Source organism: Lutjanus erythropterus, chromosome 13, assembly GCF_056507025.1.
Source record: "Lutjanus erythropterus isolate fLutEry1 chromosome 13, fLutEry1.hap2, whole genome shotgun sequence".
NCBI classification, from domain to species: Eukaryota; Metazoa; Chordata; class Actinopteri; order Lutjaniformes; family Lutjanidae; genus Lutjanus; species Lutjanus erythropterus.
Genome location: NC_139329.1, coordinates 39,287,649 through 39,311,611, shown reverse-complemented (window position 1 = coordinate 39,311,611; position 23,963 = coordinate 39,287,649). Strand labels below are relative to the sequence as shown.

Here is a 23,963-nt window from a genome sequence, read left to right as displayed (position 1 = left end):
AGGTTAAAAAAAGGTTACATTCTAAAATATTTTAATATTTAATAAAATGTGTCCATATTTTAAAAAAGCCCTTTACTTTCTCCTTGGTAGGATTTAATAGATGAATCAGGAGGAGGTTCTGTATGTAAACACCTCGGTGTATTAAAGCTTTAAATGCTGCGTGTTCCCTTCAGGTGACTGTAAGTACAAGTTCGGCCCGTGGGGATCCTGCGACGCCGCCACCAACACCAAGAGCCGGTCGGGAACGCTGAAACGAGCGCTGTTCAACGCTGAGTGTCAGACCACCGTCAAGGTGTCCAAACCCTGTTCCCCCAAAGTGAAGAAAGCCAGAGGTGAGTCCTGAAAGTGCTCATGTCTGAGGGCGGACGTTTGTCCTCACTGCTGAGGGACGAGAAACAAAAAAAATTCTCAAGAGCCGTTCCTGAAGGGGACTGTTGTTTTCATGCATAAAGGAAACACTTATTACTGCTTTATACTGGATAATAAGAGTCATGTTCAAATGTTTTAAATAATTATATTAATAGTGACAATAAAACAGCAGAAAAATAATCATGCAGGTTATTTCAGTTTTTCTTAATATTTTAGCGTAAAATTGTTTGTTATCGTGTCTTTTTTATTAATTAAGTCTTAATTTATTACCAAAATTCTAAACACAGTCACATCATGACAGTGAACAAAAAAAAGAATACACTTAGTACCGAATTACATTATCAAAGTCATCCTAAATATATTTTATATAGAAATATTCATGTTACCATCTGCAAAACAAAGTTTAACCATCATTTTTAATTTAACCAGGTATCTTGTATATAACTGGCAGTCGACTTTTGTTTTCAGGATCAGATTACAGATAACAGGCTGAACCTTACATCGACAGACAACTGACAGAGTTATAAACAGCTGATCAACTGACAGAGTTATAAACAGCTGATCAACTGACAGTTATAAACAGCTGATCAACTGACAGAGTTATAAACACTCGTCCTCATTTGTTATTGTCAAAGTATGATGTTGTGCTTGTCCTGCAGTGTTCCTGCAATGTTTCTGCAGCGTTCCTGCAGTGTTCCTGCAGTGTTCCTGTAGCGTTCCTGTAGTGTTCCTGCAGCGTTCCTGCAGCGTTCCTGTAGTGTTCCTGAAGTGTTTCTGCAGTGTTCCTGTAGTGTTCCTGCAGTGTTTCTGTAGCGTTCCTGCAGCGTTCCTGTAGTGTTCCTGTAGTGTTCCTGAAGTGTTTCTGCAGTGTTCCTGTAGTGTTCCTGCAGTGTTTCTGTAGCATTCCTGCAGCGTTCCTGTAGTGTTCCTGCAGCGTTCCTGTAGTGTTCCTGTAGCGTTCCTGCAGCGTTCCTGCAGTGTTCCTGCAGTGTTTCTGTAGCGTTCCTGCAGCGTTCCTGTAGTGTTCCTGTAGTGTTCCTGAAGTGTTTCTGCAGTGTTCCTGTAGTGTTCCTGCAGTGTTTCTGTAGCGTTCCTGCAGCGTTCCTGTAGTGTTCCTGTAGTGTTCTTGCAGTGTTTCTGTAGTGTTCCTGCAGCGTTCCTGCAGTGTTCCTGCAGCGTTCCTGTAGCGTTCCTGTAGTGTTCCTGCAGCGTTCCTGCAGCGTTCCTGTAGTGTTCCTGAAGTGTTTCTGCAGTGTTCCTGTAGTGTTCCTGCAGTGTTTCTGTAGCGTTCCTGCAGCGTTCCTGTAGTGTTCCTGCAGCGTTCCTGTAGTGTTCCTGTAGCGTTCCTGCAGCGTTCCTGCAGTGTTTCTGCAGTGTTCCTGCAGTGTTTCTGCAGTGTTTCTGTAGCGTTCCTGCAGCGTTCCTGTAGCGTTCCTGTAGCGTTCCTGCAGCGTTCCTGCAGCGTTCCTGCAGTGTTTCTGCAGTGTTCCTGCAGTGTTCCTGTAGTGTTCCTGCAGCGTTCCTGCAGCGTTCCTGTAGTGTTCCTGCAGTGTTCCTGCAGTGTTCCTGTAGTGTTCCTGCAGTGTTCCTGCAGTGTTCCTGCAGTGTTTCTGCAGTGTTCCTGCAGTGTTCCTGTAGCGTTCCTGCAGTGTTCCTGTAGTGTTCCTGCAGTGTTCCTGCAGTGTTCCTGCAGTGTTCTTGCAGCCTGTCTGAGCTTCCCCGGGTGTGAGAAGAGGGCAGCGGGGGTTAAAACTCACTTCAACCATAGATCATTTATTAAACAGGATGTCAACCTGTTTTCGATGCTACATATTGGCTCCTTTAAGTTAATTTCTAAAATGAGGTCATTGTTATCGTCTCAGGATTTACACAGGGGTGTCCATGCTTTCATTTTTCACATTTACACTTCAGTAATAACGTTGACGCAGCTGTTTCTCAGTCCTCCCTCCACTGACTTCACTGAGTCCAAAACGCTGCTGCCAGAACGATCACATGACTCCCACTCTGGCCTCCTTCTCACTTTTACATTGATTTAAAAATGTTGTTAATCTTTTAAGGTTGACCAGAAACCGAACTGTATCAAGGCTCCTCTGACCTCCTGTGAGTCTGGGATCCTCTTAGATCAGCTGATGGCTCTCTGGATGAAGTTGTAGCTAAAAGAATTCAACAGGTGTGATGTATTTAATGACCTCACAGATCAGCGCCATTTTCAGCACCTCCACTTTAGTCTCTGAGTGGCGCCCTCTAGTGTGGATGTATTGTTTGATACTGATGCCAACAGAAAAACAGGACATGTGGAAATGTTGGACAGAGACGTTTACATCAGGGGTTTTTTCATACATGAAGGGGGAAATTAGTTTCAACATGTTTAAAACCACTCATGGTAGATGACACATGCTGGCGTCCTCCAGATTTTTATTTGCCCCGCCCCTCAGACAGTCTCCATTGTTTGAAACAGCATTTTGTTGCAAAATAACAAAAACATTTTATCACAATAATCACAAAAGCAACAAAACCTCAGTGAGATCCTGGACTGATTCACTGATGAGTCAATAACAGAACCAGTTTGCATTTGATCGATTGATTTTATCACGATTGATCGACTGAAACGATCTGCCTCAGACTCATGAATTAACCTTCTGTTTTTCCTTTTCCTTCTCCAGGGGACAAGAAGTCAAACTGAAGGATGAAGAGAGACGCAGAAGACGGCAGGATTCATTTCTCCTCCTCCAGCTGAACAATCGTCTTCCCTCCTTCATCAAACACAAAAAAAACAAAAAAAAAAACGAGAGACTCCTCCAAAACACACCAGCCACCCTCCATTTTGACTTTTTTGTGACTTCTGATTTGATGTTCTCCTGTTTATTTGGATTAAAGTGTGGAAAGCTTTTCCAGAATCCTCCCACTAGATAACGATGAATAATTCTCTCCTCATAGCTGATAGTTTGTATTAACAGGAAATAGTCCTTAAAGTTTTTACAGTAGATAAATTAACATCCAGGAAACGTTCTGGAAACTCCTCGATGGTCCGGGACGTCACCCACTGGATTATCAAGACTTCTGTTTTAGAATCACTTTTAAAATTTGTACAAAATTAGAAAGGTTTGGATGGATCTGTAATGACAAAGTCCTCTATAAAATCTATTTTTTGAACTATAGATTATTGACGTTGCAAGATGAGACTTGTATAAATGAACAAATTAAATACTGTACATTGTTTTGGTGAAGAGTTCAGTCTGTTCATTCATGTCCACGTTAACACGACATTTATAAATGTGCAGCAAATGTTTTTTTGATTTAAAGCTTTCTGACCTCAAAGGCACCGATGTGCTTAAAGGGACAGTTCACATTATTTGAAGTGTGGTTGTATGAGGCGACCACAGAACTAAAGAACAGAGCCAAATAAGAACCTCGGCAGTTTCTGTACAGTATTTTTCAAAACGAATCTAAATAAAATAATGCAACCAGAAGCAGTAATGAAGGGAGTCTGAGCAGATTGTGAGGATTTGGATGTTTATAAGAAACAAGAATTGATAAGTTGTCACACTGTTGGACACGTGGATTCAAACCTGTGACCTTTGGATCTCCAGAGAACATTTTTACATGTTTAAAAATAAAACACAAACAAAAGTCCAAAAATCACACGTCATTCTGCTGGTTTCTGGTGTTTTGTCAAATATTTTGGTCACGTTTCTTCAAATATTAAGTGAAAAATTACAAATTAGAATGATTTTTCATATTTAGAAACACACAGAGTGATGGACTTTTGAAGTGACCACAGGTTAGAGTGAGACAAACTTTAGTCACAGTTCAGCAGATGAGTTGAAAAACTTCCAGCTCTGTAGGACGTACGGCTGATTTTTTACAAGTCTGGAGGAAGAAGAAGAAATTTAGATTCACTGTAAAAAACCCTGCATACTTTAATCAATTATTACCAAATTTCATGCTTCAACTGAGTCATGACCCGAGATCATGCAAAACGATTTCTGTATGGATCCACACTGCCAGTGACAAAAACTCATTTGTGGCGCCCCCTACAGGTGAAACACATGCCCTTTAACATGTTAGCTTAGTGAACATCCTGAACTCGTGTCTTAATTTTCACACTGATATCTCAATCTGTTCATGACTTAGTACATTATTTTGCAAATTTACTATTTAATTAAAAAAAAATTGATTAATGAATCAAAATTCCTTTGATAACTTTTGATCCACAAAGTCTGATTGGCCCAATGATCTGTGAGCAGTTCGTAAAAATAAGACTTTCATAAAACTGACAAAAAGTCATAAAAGTTGACATTTTTAAAGCAGAAGACTAATTTAGAAAAGATTCAGATGAACTGAACAATTAAAATGATAAAAGAATTTTGAGTCCAGACCAAACCACAGTTGAGAAAACTGCAAAAATGTCAACTTCATTATTAGAGCGACGCCGTGAGGTCATTTTCGTTGTCTGAGTAGAGGGTGGACTTTGCAACCTACCTGCCAATTTTAGTGAGTTTTCATCTTACAGTTTTTGCTGCATGAACACTTTTAGAAAGAAAGAAAGAAAGAAAGACAGAAAGAAAGAAAGAAAGAAAGAAAGAAAGAAAGAAAGAAAGATAAAGCTGTTCTGCATATCTGATGTTGCCTGTAATGTTTTAATGGCAGGTTTCTTTAGAGATGCTGGAGGTCAGTTACAGCTGGAGGGTCAGAAAGATAAATGATGTGCGAATTAATATTTTTGTATTAATTTGAATGACAAAGATAATTTATGGTTATTAACAATAATTTAAGTTAGAAGCAATATCTCAAAACACTGATGAATTTCAGAATAATGAATTAGTATTCCAAAATTTTGAGTTAGTGTCTCAAAATAATGACATATTGGTAAGTAATTTCTAGTTATTTTGAGATAAAATGTAATTATTTTGAGAAAGACTCATATAATAAAACTGGCAGAGACTGCTGCAGTCTTCATACACTTCACTGATACACCACAGAAATATAGATAAACATCATCATGTTGTGTCGACAGATTTATGAAAGTGACAAAAACTATAGACGTTTATTGTATTTTTTTTTTATTTCGCTTTGTTTTCTTTTCCCTTAAGTCTCGTTTTTATAGTTCATTCAATGAACTAAAATGTTTATTGACACTTAGTTTTTGTTCATTTTTAGTTCTCTATAATCGTGTTTGTTTATTTTCACGCTGAACATAAATATGTGCACATATTCCAACAAGAACAGAAAGAATGAAATCATTTAATAATAAGTGAATGATGATGATAGAAAGGCAGCATCAAACAGCACAGAGACTTTAGTGTGTGTGTAAAATGTTTGGACATGAACAGTGATGAGCAGCAGGACAGCAGAGACAGAAGACAACAAGAGTTTGGATGTGATGGACTGATGTGTCCATCTGGACTGTAGCTCCCTCTAGTGGTTCCTTCAGTCATTGTGTCCAAACTCAGAAACACACAAATACAAGTTTACCAAACAAACAAACAACACTGAGGAGAAGAAATGTATATTATATTATATTATATTATATTATATTATTGTTTGAGGACCAAGAAGACAAACAGCAGGTGAGTATTTGGAGTTTCAGCTGATCAGTTTCAGGTTTATTAAACTATTAAAAGAATCAAACTTCCCTGTACTCATCAGTTTATTATGTCGACCTGGATAAAGTTATTGTAGTGTGATGTAATCATTAACAGATCTACAATAAATCAATCAACCTCAGCAGGTCATCATGTTGTGTATCTGTTTTTAAGAGACGTGTGTTATGATGTTGATGTGATCTTTGATCTCCAGCAGGTCTGTGTCTCAGTACAGTCAGCTAGTCGACCCGCTGGTTGAAGAAGTTCTCAGAGAAGTAGAATATTTCCCTCTGAGACGTGGAGGAGTCGAAGCAGCCGACCAACATTTTGACCAAAACTCATTTTAATTCAGTCTGTTCAAGTCAAGAGAGACGCTCATAAACACATCATGTTTAACACACACACACACACACACACACACACACACACACACAAAGTGATTTCCTATAAATGTAAAAGGGAGGAACAACACTGACCATGTGATCTGGGATCATGAGAACAGGGAGGAACCTGAAAGTGAAAGTGTTCAGTCAGAACGTTCAGGTTCCATTTTGTGTGGACAGATCAGAGCAGACGGAGGAGAACTGAAGGCTGAGGCAGGGTGAGTGTTAATACAACATTTTGATGATTTTACTGTCAAAGTGTGTGAGTCAGTTTTCTCCCTGTGGACTGTAGAGGAAAGAAATGTTAGAATGAACTCAACAGTTTGATTCAGCTGTCGACACAAAGTCCTGATTGGCTGAAAAATTCACATGAAACCTGCTGAAACCTGAGAAAACAAAGAGATTTAAAGAAAACTGAGGTGATTTATTATACTGTACACTGTGTGTGTGTGTGTGTGTGTGTGTGTGTGTGTGTGTGTGTTACTTCCTGTGTTTGACTCTTGAACAAACTTGTGCTCTGAGCTCACAGTCAGTTTTCCTGTTTCTCTCAGACTGAGTTCAGATCAGAAGATGAGTGTTTGTGTGGAGGAGGAGGAGGACAGAGCAGAGTCTCCAGTGTCCAGCTGTCTGTCTCTGAAGAGTGACTGGTCCAAAGATTATCCTCCAGTCTTCAGTAATGAACCTGGACCCTCAGACTCAAAGTAAGAGAGAGTTTTAACTGTAAACTGGGAGGTGACTAAAAGGGATCTGTTGTACAAAAGCAAAGAACATGGTGGTTTGGGTTCCATACAGTTTGATGACAGATTAAAAATGTTGTTTGTTAAAAAGATATCAGCTGACATTATCAGACATGTTTCCTGGCCTGGATAAGTGTCAATGTGGAGGAACAGAAGAGGATTTATGTGAATAAAAACATGTTGGTGTTTGCAGAGTTCAGTCCAACAGACAGAGAGCAGAGTCTCCAGTGTCCAGCTGTCTGTCCATGAAGAGTGACCGGTCCAAAGATTTTCCTCCAGTCTTCAGTAATGAACCTGGACCCTCAGACACAAAGTAAGAGACTGTTTTTACTGTAAACTGACCTGATGGAAGATGATTCATTAAGAATAAAGACAAAATGCTAAAATATTTATATTCATGATGCAGAACTATGAGTGCAGATACTGTTTCAAACTAAGATGGATCTTATTTTATTTCTTCATCAAAACAGCTGAGAACCTCCATTTCATCATTTAAACTTCCATAAAATGTTCATATATCTTTGCTCTGATGTTGAAGTCGCTGTAAAGATTTTTAAATCTTCAGAATGTGAGAAAATGATCTTGAGATGTGTCCAGATGGATCCATGTAGCGTCTGTGTCTGACCCCAGTGTGTCTCTGCTGGGGGTGAATTGGTGACAGTAATCTTGAAACTGAAGCTGCCGTCTCTGCTCTCTTCACAGCCTCCAGACTTCATGGACAGAAACAGGTATTTTACCTCACAGAACAAGACCTGGACTGCAGACCGACAGTCAGAGCAGCACTGAACAAAGTAAGACTGCACATGTGTCCATCTTTCACATAAATAAGACTATAGAAGAGTAAAAAATAGACTTTATCTAATTATTCCAGGGGACGAACATGAGGGGGTCCCTGGTAAATCTTGTAAGGGGTCCTTGGTTTAGATGAAGAGCTGCAGCTCAGCCTGTCGCCTCTGCTGTCAATCAAACACCTACACCGACTGGAGAAGCACAATAAATATCAGAGCTGATAAATGATCAGCTGATATTGACCTGTCACAGTTATAGATCAGTAATAAATAAAGTATCAGTTATAATATCTGATTGTTTAATAATTTAATTTGAATTCTTTGGTAAAATGTTCTATAAAAGCTGAAGTATATTTATGAAGTTTACACTACAGGTTATATGAACCTGTTTTTAAAATACAAAAACGTGAAATTAACATTTATCTTATCAGTATCAGCCATGAGAATCAATTTATCAGAATCAGCTGAATAAAATCCACATCATGAATCTCTAACACGGACACACAGTCAAAGGAAGTCAGAGAAAAAGAGAGAATTTCTGATGTTTCCTTGAAACTGGACTTTATAACCTTTACTTCTTTATATATTCTTACATTGTTTTTTATTGGTAATGAAAATCCCAACAGATTGTCTTTGTTTTGTCTCACAGCTTTTTTGTCTTTTTTAGTGGACGGTGGTCTGCAGGAGGTTTCAGATGAACATAAGATCAGTCTGAGGAGGAGATGTGAACGTGTGACTGAAGGAAGTGATGAAACAGGAAGTGAAACCCTCCTCAACAGGATCTACACTGAGCTCTACATCACAGAGGGACAGAGTGAAGAGGTTAATACCCAACATGAGGTGAGACAGCTGGAGACAACGTCCAAGAAGGAGACCCTCCATGAGATTCCAATCAAGTGCCAGGACATCTTTAAAGTCTTACCTGACCAACAGAGACGCATCAGAGTCGTTCTGACCAACGGCGTCGCTGGAGTTGGAAAAACCTTCTCAGTGCAGAAGTTCACTCTGGACTGGGCAGAGGGTTTGGAAAACCAAGATGTCAGTCTGCTGATTCTGCTTTCGTTCAGGGAGCTGAACTTGATCAAAGATGAGCAGTACAGTCTTCTCAGTCTGCTCCATGTTTTCCATCCAACATTACAGAAGGTCACAGCAGAGAAGCTGGCTGTCTGTAAACTTCTGTTCATCTTTGACGGCCTGGATGAAAGCAGACTTTCACTGGATTTCAACAACAGTCAGGTTGTGTCTGATGTCACACAGAAGTCATCAGTCAACGTGCTGCTGACAAACCTCATCAAGGGGAATCTGCTTCCCTCGGCTCTGGTCTGGATAACTTCCAGACCTGCGGCGGCCAATCAGATCCCTCCTTCATGTGCTGACAGGGTAACAGAAGTACGAGGCTTCACTGACGCCCAGAAGGAGGAGTACTTCAGGAGGAGGTCCAGTGATGAAGATCTGTCCAGCAGAATCATCTCACACATCAAGACATCCAGGAGCCTCCACATCATGTGTCTGATCCCAGTCTTCTGCTGGATCACTGCTACAGTTCTGGAGGACATGTTGACTACAGAGCAGAGAGGAGAGCTGCCCAAGACCCTGACTGACCTGTACTCACACTTCCTGCTGGTTCAGACAAGGAGGAAGAAGAACAAATACCATGGGAGACATAAGACAAGTTCACAGAAACTGACGGAGGCTGACAGGGAAGTTCTTCTGAAGCTGGGGAGGCTGGCGTTTGAACAACTGGAGGAAGGAAACATCATGTTCTACCAAGAAGACCTGGAGCGATGTGGTCTGGATGTCACAGAGGCCTCGGTGTACTCAGGAGTTTGTACAGAGATCTTCAAAAGAGAGAGTGTGATCTTCCAGAAAACAGTCTACTGCTTTGTTCATCTGAGCGTTCAGGAGTTTCTGGCTGCAGTCTACATGTTCCACTGTTACACCAACAGGAACACACGGGTACTGGAGGACTTCCTGGGGAAAGACCAAAACTATAGCAACACACAGGTACTGGAGGACTTCCTGTGGATATACAGAGACACAGGCCGTGGAAACAACTTATCTTTGGATGAGTTCCTGAGGAGAGTCATGATGAAATCCCTCAACAGTAAAAATGGCCACCTGGACCTGTTTGTCCGCTTCCTTCATGGTCTCTCTCTGAAGTCCAACCAGAGACTCTTAGGAGACCTGCTGGGTCAGAGAGACTCAGGAGGCCTGCTGGATCAGAGAGACTCAGGAGGCCTGCTGGGTCAGAGAGACAACAGTCCAGAAATCATCCAGAGAGCCATCAACAACCTGAAGAAGATGAACAGTAATGAAATCTCTCCTGACAGAAGCATCAACATCTTCCACTGTCTGACGGAGATGAACGACCACTCAGTACATCAGGAGATCCAAGAGTTCCTGAAGTCAGAGAACAGATCAGAGAAGAAACTCTCTGAGATCCACTGCTCAGCTCTGGCCTACATGCTGCAGATGTCAGAGGAGGTTCTGGATGAGTTGGACCTGAAGAAGTACAACACATCAGATGAGGGACGACTGAGACTGATTCCAGCTGTGAGGAACTGCAGAAAGGCTCGGTAAGTCCAGATGTGATTATCAACATTATAAAGCAACAAAAAGCTGAAGCCTTCAGTATTAAAGAGACTTTACACACATGAACAATATAAAACTTCTACACTGTAAAAGTTTTCTTCAACTAGAATTAAAATAATAATAATGAATACAAATGTTTAATAATAATAATAATAGAAATAATTCAACATGTGTTAAACTACAAATATCTACAAAAGTCATTTTTTGTGTTTATAGTCATCAAGTCAGTGAAACAAGTTTCTTCTGTCGTCTTCTGTCTTTCTTTGGGTGATGGAGGTTTGATACAAATTCAGCAGGGAAATATGAGGACTTGAAAATGTTTTGACAGTAGTTTTATTTTTTACAGTGTGTGCACTATGTTTCTATAATGTGTCTGTTTATTGATCTTTTTATATTCAGACACACAGACATGTAATACTTGTGATCTGAGGGAAGTTTTTTCACTTGATCTTTTATTCAGTTATTGCTGTCATATTTCTTCTCAGCAGTTTCTGATCTATTTCATATGAAGAACTGTTCCGTTCATTTTTACAGTTTATTCCTAATATCTATAATTATTGATTGATTTGAGAGAGGATGTGAGGGGAGGCCATCCTCCCTCTTGAAGAACAAATCAAACGTCCCCCTCTCCATCCTCATTAATAAAAGGTGTGATTTTACATCATTTAGTTCCAATAATGAAGATCTTTTCAGATGATTTGCTGCACTAGAAATGAGTTTGTTTTATAACCAGTAATGAAGCTCTCTGTCTCTGGTAGTTCAGTCTGGGCTGATGTTGTTGTTCAGTTCAGAACTAACCCTCTTTTAGCAGGACACAGGAACTTGGCTTGGTTCTGGAAGAGGTGTAGCACTTATTCACTGACAAACATCCTAAACTGTTGACACACTTCACTGCTGCGTTCACTGAGCGACGTCTGTGGATCATGTGGTCGAGTCTAAAGTAGTTCTAGTAGATTCAACTGCAGAAAGAAAGTAGTTCCTACATGAAACTGCTCACAACAAAGTCTGAGGATTATTTTGAGAAACCAGGTCGTGATTTCTGGAAAGAGACGTTGAATTTTTCAAATGTATTTTTTGTCACTTTGAGCTCCACAGGACTCGTGTCATCCAGCTCTGTTATATTGTAGAGAAGGCAGACATCTCTACGGCCAAAACTAGGATTCAAGATTCTTTATTATTGTTCTGCTGCAGACAAGAACACAATGAACTTATGATGGAACTCCCTGAGATTAGAAAAGATACAAGAGAACATTAGAAAAATACATCAAGAACACAATATACAAGTATAGAAATATACAAATATTAAAATATGGAAATGTAAAGGTATAAAAACAAAATATATCAATATATCAAATTTTACTTTTCTACATTGTAGATTAATACTGGAGACATTAAAACTGTGAAATATGGAATTATATGGAATTATGTTGTAAACAAAAAGACATAAAAATGAGGTAAAACACGTTTTTGTTTTTTCAGAATGTGTTTAATGTGAACAGGTAGGTGTTCATCCTGCCAGGCTCTCGGCCTGCAGCTCCTCCACCGGTGCCCACTTGTTAGCTGCAGGGTCATCAGCTGGGGACCACCGCTCATAGATGTTTGGCTCCTTAGCCCAGAACATCTCCTGGTGGCGGGGCAGTGAACAGGGACGCCTCCCTGCAGCTGACCTTCTTCAGGAGTTGTTTGCTCCTCATGCCTTGTCTCACCTTCTCAGTCAGAGCCAAAAGCTTGCCTTCTCTAGTGGGAGTTTGTGGGGGTGTGGGAGGGGGTTCAGGCTGTGTTCAGCAGTTTTACAGCTTTAGGGAACAAGCTGTTTTTCAGTCTTGTGGTGTGTGCATGTATTTCCTGTATGTCCTGCCAGAGGGGAGGAGTTTGATGAGGTGGTGGGCAGGGTGAGCTGAGTCTCTGCTGATGTTTGAGGCCCCGCCCCGACATCAGGCCTGATAGATGTCTTCCACTGCCGCTGACATATACATCAATACACATGTCATCAAAACTATGAAACATGGAGATTTTGACTTCATGGCAACTTTGAAGCTTTTCCATCTGGTCACCTTAATGTGAGAAATGCAGACACAAACTGTCAGACAACGTGTTTCCTTTCTGCACCATTTCACAACAGAGACACTAAAGGCAACATATGCAGAGAAAGTAGCAGCTCTCATTTCCACGCTGGTTTTCATTGAATTTGCAGCCACAGTCTTTGTGTATTTGTCAGCTGATTTCCTCAGACAGCAGCTCAGGACACAGTCAGCTCCTGGGACGTCCTCCAGGTTCATTCTGCCAGTGAAGGAGAGCTCAGTAGGTTCAGTTCACTGGAGGATTTTTATCTTCACCAGGCTCACAGAACAAATGATCTTGTTAAACTGCTGAACTCCACTTGAGAAAAACTATCATCCATAAATGATCATCATTCAGTCTTTAGTACTAATGAAACTATTAATGCAACAGGAGTCATTCAATTCATTTAGTGTGAGATGAAAAGCAGATGGAGAAACATAAGATTCATCAAAATACACACAAACACATGACTGAGGTAAATATATACGAGTGCAGTAACAACCTGCAGTGATTTTACACTTCATTAAAATAAAGTTTAACAAACACAAATCAGCTGTTCATCAAAATAAGACACGTTTACGTCACAGTCATTTGGACACTTGTGTCCAAAAACAGCAGTTTGTGTTTCCTGATGTTGTTCAGGAAAACTTTGACATGTGGACAGAAGGAGCTCAAGTTTCAAACCACAAACCTTGTGATCAGTGACTGACCAGCTGAGCTGCAGACGCTCAGGTTCATGTGCTTTGTCACTTTATTTTTATAATAAAGAGTCAGATTTTATTATTCTTTAACTTTCATATTCTCTGTCATCACAGGTTTAATCTCTGTGGACTCTCAGAGACTCACTGTGAAGTCGTGGTCTCAGCTCTGAAGTCCAACACCTCCCATCTGACAGAACTGGACCTGAGCTACAACGACCTGTATGATTCAGGAGTGAAGTTTCTGTCAGCTGGACTGGAGAGTCCACACTGTCGACTGGAGACTCTGAGGTCAGTTCATGTATTTTGCTCTTGTACAGTGTATATCTACCAAAATGAAATCCACAAGAGAAGTTTTAAATTTCCTTCAGTTCTCTTGTTTTCTGGGTTTGTTCCAGCACAAATCACAACAGCTCTTTTTTAAAGTTTGTCAGTCTGAACAGTTTATCTGTGAATTTAGTCTGAAGTCAAACTGGATTCATGTTATTAAGGAAACTGTAGGATTTATCCTTCAATGTGCTGCCAAATTAAATCAACATTTATCATTTTTGTTCCATGTGAGACATCAAGAAATCAAAAAAGTCAAACAAGTTCAACACATGTTCAGGAATGTCTTTTTATACAAAAACTTTACAACACAGTATTTTACTGGAACTGATACATGAACACACACACACACACACACACACACACACACACACACACACACACACAGATTCAGGTGTTTGAAGTTTGGTGTCTGATGTTTGACCAACGACAGGCGACACTTCAACATGTGATATATTTTCTAGATTCTCAGACTCTTTAATTTTCAGCAATTTACAGACAAAATGAATTTTTTGGTTGTTTAATTTTGAACTTTATATTTTTAATTGATGACACTGACTGATACTGTGATTTAAATGTGTGATTCTTTTGGAATCTTATTTTTCCTCTCAACCTCTGGTTTTATTTGTTCATTTATTTATTTATTTATTGATTTGTTGTATAATGACACAGTCTTCCTTGAAGAATCTGATATGACGGTGAAATAAATTGATTATCTGATCCCCTCCTTCTCTCTTCCTCCACCATTTAAAGTGTCATCATTAGTGGTTGGTTAACAATATTTAACAGTGGAGTCGAGGGATGAAGTGGAGCTGCTGGGTTCAGACACAACAAGGAGGGAATAGAAGGAAACCAGACCAGAAACAAACAGACAAGATCATTTAGACAAACTGATTGATTTGAATTATAGTCGTATGATTGAAAGATCTTCCTTTTTCTGTTAGATACTGAAGATATTGATATTCTCAGCTAAGTTCTTTCTACTTTATGGTTTATTCTTCCTTCTTTTTTTCTCTCTCTCTCCTTCACTCCTAACCTCCATCTTATTATCCTCTAATTTAGGAACACTTATATTCTATATGAGGGAAAGGTGATTATATATTCAGGAAAAAAGAAGACTGGTGAAAATAATTAATAAATTAAATGAAATCAAGTCTTCATTTAGTTTTTTGTTCTTTTTCTCCTCCTGCTTGTCATTTTCTCTGGTTTTTCTCTTCATTGTGTAAAACAAGTTCAGACTGAGCGTCTCCAGCTTCTATCAGGAAACTCTGGCTTCCTAATATGATCCTTCTCACAGTCACTTTACAGGAGCTTTGACTGATGCTCTCCTGACATACTGACTCTTTTTATTGACTTTCATTTTGTTTGTCAAACTGTAGATTGTTTATTTGTACGTTTGTGTGTCTGTTGTATCTCAGGTAGTTATTACAGGGATTTCATGCTATATTTGATGTTTTCTTTTTATGTCTTGTTTGGGTTTATGGTCTTTAGTATTAATGATGTATTGGCAGGTTTTGTTATTCATAGGAAAATATGAGCAGTCTTCAAATGTTGACTTTGAATGTTTGAGGGTTAAACTCTCCTGTAAAAAGACTAAAATGCTCAGAATATTTCAAATAAAAGAACGTTGAAATGCTTTTGTTGAGGAAACCCCCTTCAAATCTGTTGATATGAGCAGATTTCAGAACAAACTGTAGATGGTGGCAGTTTTCTCTTCTGCCCCGACTAAGACCAAGGTGGTGTTGATATTGATTAGAAGGAAGTTCAATTTAACATGAAGAGCTTCTGGTTCAGATAATGAAGGCAGATTTTATCATGTCATTTCTGTGTTAAACAGTTCCAAAGCTTCAATATATGATTCTAATGATTTTCACATCAAACTCTTTGACTCAATTAAATGAACTTTGTTAAACTTTTCAGACGCCATCTTGATTCTCGAGGGGGATTTTCAGCTGTTAGTCGAGCCTTATATTGACTCTACTCAGCTCTGCTCCAGCTTCACACACACTTTCATCTTTTTGTTTATCATCCTTTTTAAAAGATTGAAATGTTGTAGATATCTGGTGATTATTACATCCTTCCACCAATGACACTGTTTTCTCCTCACGTCATCGTTCGTTCTCTCGTATTGATGATTTCTTTGTTTCTCCATCACTTGTTAAATAAACCTCCAGAGTGACGGGACGTCATCTGCTTTTGTCTGACCCTCTCCTATTATCTTTTCTGTGGAAAACTTCTTGGGTTCAGTCAAAGTCAAAAGATGGAGATTTAACACGACTCTTTTACAAAATAATGATTTTCTAACTAACGTTACTGAAAGAGTGAGTGACTTCATACAAGACAATCGTCAGTCAGAAGTCAACCCATACATACTCTGGGAATCAACCCCGTGTCATAGAAGAGGAGTTTGCATCTCCTTTTCTTCGTATCTGAACAGAATTCATCAAGAGAAACTCGAGGAATCAGACCAGGAAATAAGTTTTCTTGAATCCCAACAAAAGTGAAATTATATTGAGGACAGGCAGAAATTCTTATCTGCTGCAAAGTCGACTTACAGATCTCTTTCTTCTGCACAGGCAGAATTTCTTCACTTCAAAACCCAAACAAAACACTATGAATATGCAGAAAGTTAAAACAATCAGAACGTCAAGCTTCTATAGACTGTATCAAAAACATTCATGGTGTACTATGAACACTTCCATCTGAAATTAATCATATTTTTACTTCTTTTTATTCTAATTTCTTCAGTTCTGAAGCTGAGAAGTGCTGGGACAGCTGTTAAACATGTCTGTAAAGTTCAGGACTTGATGAAATGAATTTTTATTTGATAAAGTTTGATTTATTTCATATTGAACATTTTGAAATTGTACAGAAAACATGTGTCTGTATTTTTCATCAAATGACACATGATTGTTTGAATGAGAAGAAACAGAAGAGAATGAAAGTGAAAGTAACAACATGTCTGATTTGATGATTATTCCAGACTGGTCTGAGATCAGCAGCATGTTATTAATGTGTGTTGACATGAATAGGTGTGTGAATGTTGTGCTGACATTTGGATGATGTGTGTAGAAGGCTGACATTATGATGATCCACAATAACACAATGACAAAGTCACTCTGCTCATTTTAGAGAAAAGTTCATTGATTAGGACATAGTAATGTTGAGCTGCACATTTAAAACCTCAACACATCTGATTGGATTATAAATGGATTTTTATCTTCATCATTTATTCTTTATTCAGATTGAGGGGCTGCAGTTTGTCAGAGATCAGCTGTGCTTCTCTGGTCTCAGCTCTGAAGTCCAACCCCTCCCATCTGACACATCTGGACCTGAGTCTCAACGACCTGCAGGATTCAGGAGCGAAGCTTCTGTCAGCTGGACTGGAGAGTCCACACTGTCGACTGGAGACTCTGGGGTCAGTTCATGTATTTTGCTCTTGTACAGTGTATATCTACCAAAATGAAATCCACAAGAGAAGTTTTAAATTTCCTTCAGTTCTCTTGTTTTCTGGGTTTGTTTCAGCACAAATCACAACAGCTCTTTTTTAAAGTTTGTCAGTCTGAACAGTTTATCTGTGAATTTAGTCTGAAGTCAAACTGGATTCATGTTATTAAGGAAACTGTAGGATTTATCCTTCAATGTGCTGCCAAATTAAATCAACATTTATCATTTTTGTTCCATGTGAGACATCAAGAAATCAAAAAAGTCAAACAAGTTCAACACATGTTCAGGAATGTCTTTTTATACAAAACCTTCACAACACAGTATTTTACTGAAACTGATACATAAACACACACACACACACACACACACACACACACACACACACACACACACACACACACACACACACACACACACACAGATTCAGGTGTTTGAAGTTTGGTGTCTGATGTTTGACCAACGACAGGCGACACTTCAACATGTGATATATTTTCTAGATTCTCAGACTCTTTAATTTTCATCGATTTACAGACAAAATGAATTTTTTTGGTTGTTTGATTTTTAACTTTATATTTTTAATTGATGACACTGACTGATACTGTGATTTAAATGTGTGATTCTTTTTTAATCTTATTTTTCCTCTCAACCTCTGGTTTTATTTATTTATTTATTTATTTATTTATTTATTTGTTTATTTGTTTGTTGTATAATGACACAGTCTTCCTTGAAGAATCTGATATGACGGTGAAATAAATTGATTATCTGATCCCCTCCTTCTCTCTTCCTCCACCATTTAAAGTGTCATCATTAGTGGTTGGTTAACAATATTTAACAGTGGAGTCGAGGGATGAAGTGGAGCTGCTGGGTTCAGACACAACAAGGAGGGAATAGAAGGAAACCAGACCAGAAACAAACACACAAGATCATTTAGACAAACTGATTGATTTGAATTATAGTCGTATGATTGAAAGATCTTCCTTTTTCTGTTAGATACTGAAGATATTGATATTCTCAGCTAAGTTCTTTCTACTTTATGTTTTTTTCTTCCTTCTTTTTTTCTCTCTCTCTCCTTCACTCCTAACCTCCATCTTATTATCCTCTAATTAAGGAACACTTATATTCTATATGAGGGAAAGGTGATTATATATTCAGGAAAAAAGAAGACTGGTGAAAATAATTAATAAATTAAATGAAATCAAGTCTTCATTTAGTTTTTTGTTCTTTTTCTCCTCCTGCTTGTCATTTTCTCTGGTTTTTCTCTTCATTGTGTAAAACAAGTTCAGACTGAGCGTCTCCAGCTTCTATCAGGAAACTCTGGCTTCCTAATATGATCCTTCTCACAGTCACTTTACAGGAGCTTTGACTGATGCTCTCCTGACATACTGACTCTTTTTATTGACTTTCATTTTGTTTGTCAAACTGTAGATTGTTTATTTGTACGTTTGTGTGTCTGTTGTATCTCAGGTAGTTATTACAGGGATTTCATGCTATATTTGATGTTTTCTTTTTATGTCTTGTTTGGGTTTATGGTCTTTAGTATTAATGATGTATTGGCAGGTTTTGTTATTCATAGGAAAATATGAGCAGTCTTCAAATGTTGACTTTGAATGTTTGAGGGTTAAACTCTCCCGTAAAAAGACTAAAATGCTCAGAATATTTCAAATAAAAGAACGTTGAAATGCTTTTGTTGAGGAAACCCCCTTCAAATCTGTTGATATGAGCAGATTTCAGAACAAACTGTAGATGGTGGCAGTTTTCTCTTCTGCCCCGACTAAGACCAAGGTGGTGTTGATATTGATTAGAAGGAAGTTCAATTTAACATGAAGAGCTTCTGGTTCAGATAATGAAGGCAGATTTTATCATGTCATTTCTGTGTTAAACAGTTCCAAAGATTCAATATATGATTCTAATGATTTTCACATCAAACTCTTTGACTCAATTAAATGAACTTTGTTAAACTTTTCAGACGCCATCTTGATTCTCGAGGGGGATTTTCAGCTGTTAGTTGAGCCTTATATTGACTCTACTCAGCTCTGCTCCAGCTTCACACACACTTTCATCTTTTTGTTTATCATCCTTTTTAAAAGATTGAAATGTTGTAGATATCTGGTGATTATTACATCCTTCCACCAATGACACTGTTTTCTCCTCACGTCATGGTTCGTTCTCTCGTATTGATGATTTCTTTGTTTCTCCATCACTTGTTAAATAAACCTCCAGAGTGACGGGACGTCATCTGCTTTTGTCTGACCCTCTCCTATTATCTTTTCTGTGGAAAACTTCTTGGGTTCAGTCAAAGTCAAAAGATGGAGATTTAACACGACTCTTTTACAAAATAATGATTTTCTAACTAACGTTACTGAAAGAGTGAGTGACTTCATACAAGACAATCGTCAGTCAGAAGTCAACCCATACATACTCTGGGAATCAACCCCGTGTCATAGAAGAGGAGTTTGCATCTCCTTTTCTTCGTATCTGAACAGAATTCATCAAGAGAAACTCGAGGAATCAGACCAGGAAATAAGTTTTCTTGAATCCCAACAAAAGTTAAATTATATTGAGGACAGGCAGAAATTCTTATCTGCTGCAAAGTCGACTTACAGATCTCTTTCTTCTGCACAGGCAGAATTTCTTCACTTCAAAACCCAAACAAAACACTATGAATATGCAGAAAGTTAAAACAATCAGAACGTCAAGCTTCTATAGACTGTATCAAAAACATTCATGGTGTACTATGAACACTTCCATCTGAAATTAATCATATTTTTACTTCTTTTTATTCTAATTTCTACAGTTCTGAAGCTGAGAAGTGCTGGGACAGCTGTTAAACATGTCTGTAAAGTTCAGGACTTGATGAAATAAATTTTTATTTGATAAAGTCTGATTTATTTCATATTGAACATTTTGAAATTGTACAGAAAACATGTGTCTGTATTTTTCATCAAATGACACATGATTGTTTGAATGAGAAGAAACAGAAGAGAATGAAAGTGAAAGTAACAACATGTCTGATTTGATGATTATTCCAGACTGGTCTGAGATCAGCAGCATGTTATTAATGTGTGTTGACATGAATAGGTGTGTGAATGTTGTGCTGACATTTGGATGATGTGTGTAGAAGGCTGACATTATGATGATCCACAATAACACAATGACAAAGTCACTCTGCTCATTTTAGAGAAAAGTTCATTGATTAGGACATAGTAATGTTGAGCTGCACATTTAAAACCTCAACACATCTGATTGGATTATAAATGGATTTTTATCTTCATCATTTATTCTTTATTCAGATTGGAGCGCTGCAGTTTGTCAGAGATCAGCTGTGCTTCTCTGGTCTCAGCTCTGAAGTCCAACCCCTCCCATCTGACAGAACTGGACCTGAGCTTCAACAACCTGTATGATTCAGGAGCGAAGCTTCTGTCAGCTGGACTGGAGAGTCCACACTGTCGACTGGAGACTCTGAGGTCAGTTCATGTATTTTGCTCTTGTACAGTGTATATCTACCAAAATGAAATCCACAAGAGAAGTTTTAAATTTCCTTCAGTTCTCTTGTTTTCTGGGTTTGTTTCAGCACAAATCACAACAGCTCTTTTTTAAAGTTTGTCAGTCTGAACAGTTTATCTGTGAATTTAGTCTGAAGTCAAACTGGATTCATGTTATTAAGGAAACTGTAGGATTTATCCTTCAATGTGCTGCCAAATTAAATCAACATTTATCATTTTTGTTCCATGTGAGACATCAAGAAATCAAAAAAGTCAAACAAGTTCAACACATGTTCAGGAATGTCTTTTTATACAAAACCTTCACAACACAGTATTTTCATTCATTCATTCAACCTTTATTTTAACTTGGAAATACATTGAGGTAGAGACTCATTTTCAATGTCGCAGAGTAAAACAATAAAAAACAAAAGCACTTAGACACAGAAAACACCAAAGAGAAACTTACATAAAAGTGGCAACAAGAAGTAAAAAACAATAAAAGCCACAATAAAAATGTCAAAATAAATGAAAGTGTCAATAATAAATAAAAACAGTTGAAATGTAGAAGACATTAATCAGGTAAAACAGAAACATCTAGAAGTAAAATGCAGTACAGTTAAAGATTGAAATTGTCCTGTGGATAAAAATGAGGAAAGCTTTAAATTGTTCTGCCTGTTGATCAACATTACAGGTGCACAATATGAAAAAGTGGATTTTCCAGATTGAGTAAAAACAGTCGACAGCTGCAGTGTAATCCAGTCACTAGACCGAGTTTGATAAGAGCCCACATCAAAAGAAATGATTGAACTGATGTACGAAGGTAAAAGAGCCATAAGATCTTTATAAATCAATAAAAGCCAGTGTCTTTCACGTCTTACACAGAGAGAGGGACACCCAACCTTAGTATACAAGTCACAATGATGGCTGTTATAACTGTCTCCAGTGATGAATCTGAAGGCAGAGTGATAAACAGAGTCCAGGGGCTTCAGAGTGGCAGCAGAGGTGTGCATGTATAAAATATCACCACAGTCTGAGACTGATAAAAAAAAAGTTTCCTCAACAAGCATCTTTCTACACTGCAGCAGAAAGGAGAGTCTGTTTCTATAAAAGAAAGCAGTTTTCATTGGTAGAGAAGTCAGCAGCTTGGAAACATGATATTTAAAGGTGAACTTTTCATGGATCCAAATACCAAAGTACTTCTACTCTGTGAGCCTTTCAGTATTTGTACCATTGTTGGTGGAGATGATGAGGCTGTCAAGGTTCATATTTTTTGATGTGCTGAACAACATGAATTTAGATTTGTCTGCATTGAGAAGCAGTTTATTATTACTGAGTGCAACTTGTAGATGAGAAAAGCAGTGTTGGAGGGAATTTATGTCAGAGTGTGCATCATTCACAATACACAACAAAATGGTGTCATCTGCATAAAGATGAATATTCCAGCCAGTGACATCTGAGGTCATATCATTGATATAAAGTGTGAACAGGACAGACCCCAGGATTGAGCCTTGACTGAAAGCTTCAAAATATGTGTAATGTAGCCGACCACAACTGGAGCAGCAAGTTTTAAAAAGTCTAGAATAAAGAAGAATCAATTTGTGATGAAACCAGAGGCTTGACCTGTTCTGTATTGTATATTTTTTAAAGGTTCATGCTTATTAACAGGGCGGCCCTGTAGCTCAGTTGGTAGAGCGTCTGCCTCATGTATGGAGGCTGTTAGTCCTCTGCAGCAGCTGCTGGTTCAACTCCTGCCTGCAGCCCTTTGCTGCATGTCATCCCCTCTCTCTCTACCCCCTTTCCTGTCTGCTCTTCAGCTGTCCTGTCCAATAAAGACAAAAACACCAAAACATAACTTTAAAAAAAGCTGCAAAGTGAAAGTAACAACATGTCTGATTTGATGACTATTCCAGACTGGTCTGAGATCAGCAGCATGTTATTAATGTGTGTTGACATGAATAGGTGTGTGAATGTTGTGCTGACATTTGGATGATGTATGTAGAAGGCTGACATTATGATGATCCACAATAACACAATGACAAAGTCACTCTGCTCATTTTAGAGAAAAGTTCATTGATTAGGACATAGTAATGTTGAGCTGCACATTTAAAACCTCAACACATCTGATTGGATTATAAATGGATTTTTATCTTCATCATTTATTCTTTATTCAGATTGATCAGCTGCAGGTTGTCAGAGATCAGCTGTGCTTCTCTGGTCTCAGCTCTGAAGTCCAACTCCTCCCATCTGACAGATCTGGACCTGAGCTTCAACAACCTGAAGTATTCAGATGTGAAGCAGCTGTTTGATCTTGTGAAGAGTCCAGACTGTCGACTGGAGACTGTGAGGTCAGTAGAGGGGCGGAGTCAGTCCATGCTGGTTTCAGCAGTATTGAAGTAAACACAGTTTGAATCAAAGTAAAGATCCAGTATTTCCTGTTTTCCTCAGTGAAGCTGTGAGAGGAGAACGGTGACAGGCTTCAGGATCTCAACGTCTTTGTTTCAACACTAAACAATTGATCAGTTCATCTTTGTCACAGATCTCAGATCAGTCTGACTGAAGCCTGCAAATCACTGGCTCTTATTTCATAGAACCATGGTTACATTTAGTAACCATGTGGTCTTTGTACAGACCAGAACCTGCTGAAGTCCAGGAACCACAGCTGATGATTTGTCTTCAGTCTTTGTATGAACATGTAGGACCTTTAACATCATAAATATATATATCTGTCCATGTGTCTTTAGTTTTGTCCAAATATTTTGAATATTCACATGTTTATCATGTTAATATTTGAAAAGTAGATGAAATATTCAAAGTGAGACTCTGGTTTTTAACAGCTTTGAACTCTAACAGCAGTAAATCCATCATTAAAGTGAGCAGTGAATGTCTCTGTGTTTCTGCAGTCATGATGCGTTCAGGGACTCTCAGCAGGTTATTTCCACTGTGTACTTGAGTGAAATCTGCAGAGTCAACAGACCTGATGGTCTGTGAGCTTCCAGCTCAGTGTGTCGACTCCAACAGGTTAACATGAGAGCTGAAAGGAAGCAGCTTCGCTCCACAGCCGCTCCACTTGTGCTCTGAACAGGACTGAAGTCCTGCTGCTCTTTATACTGGATGTGATGAAGAAGAGTCTCTGTAAACACTGATTTATGTCTCCTGCTGTCTCTCTGCTTCTCTCATCAGATGGAGGCCGTCTCTGTTAGAGTGATGATGATGAAGGAGTTTGTGTTGAGAGGATCAGCTGTGTCCTGATGATCCACAGAGGTTGAAGCAGCAGCAGTTTGTGTGTGGAGAGACTCTGACTGGGCCGAGTTACTGGGAGGTGGAGTGGAGAGGAGAGCTTCATCCAGCACTGACTGACAGAGGAAAACCCCATAATATTCAAGAGACCACCGTCGCTACAGTTAACTAGCTAACATTAGCTTAGCTCAGTGTTTCTGCTGGTAACATTTATCTGTGGTAATTAGCTTTTAACACAACTGTGCTGTGAAGAATGC

At 38.7% G+C, this 23,963-nt stretch overlaps 1 protein-coding gene and 1 pseudogene across 3 annotated transcripts in view; both read left to right on the top strand.

Annotated features, from left to right (window-relative positions):
* Positions 1-23,963, top strand: part of mdkb (midkine b) — a 40,910-nt gene that overhangs the window by 8,061 nt on the left and 8,886 nt on the right. The window contains exons 4-5 of one of the 2 annotated variants that reach the window (XR_014771733.1): positions 174-332; positions 3,033-3,143. Coding sequence is in view for 1 of the 2 variants with exons in the window: in XM_084733718.1 (XP_084589844.1) it covers positions 174-332; positions 3,033-3,052 (179 nt within the window). In the remaining variant the exon portion in view is untranslated. Of the gene's footprint in view, positions 1-173; positions 333-3,032; positions 3,597-23,963 lie in introns of those variants that run through there. The other variant, XM_084733718.1, reaches the window with a different exon arrangement.
* Positions 6,396-22,775, top strand: LOC146317132 (NACHT, LRR and PYD domains-containing protein 12-like; annotated as a pseudogene). Its single transcript, XR_014771732.1, has 9 exons — positions 6,396-6,555; positions 6,889-7,038; positions 7,268-7,387; positions 7,777-7,865; positions 8,530-10,438; positions 13,331-13,504; positions 16,785-16,958; positions 20,278-20,451; positions 22,641-22,775. The product of XR_014771732.1 is annotated as an NACHT, LRR and PYD domains-containing protein 12-like (transcript).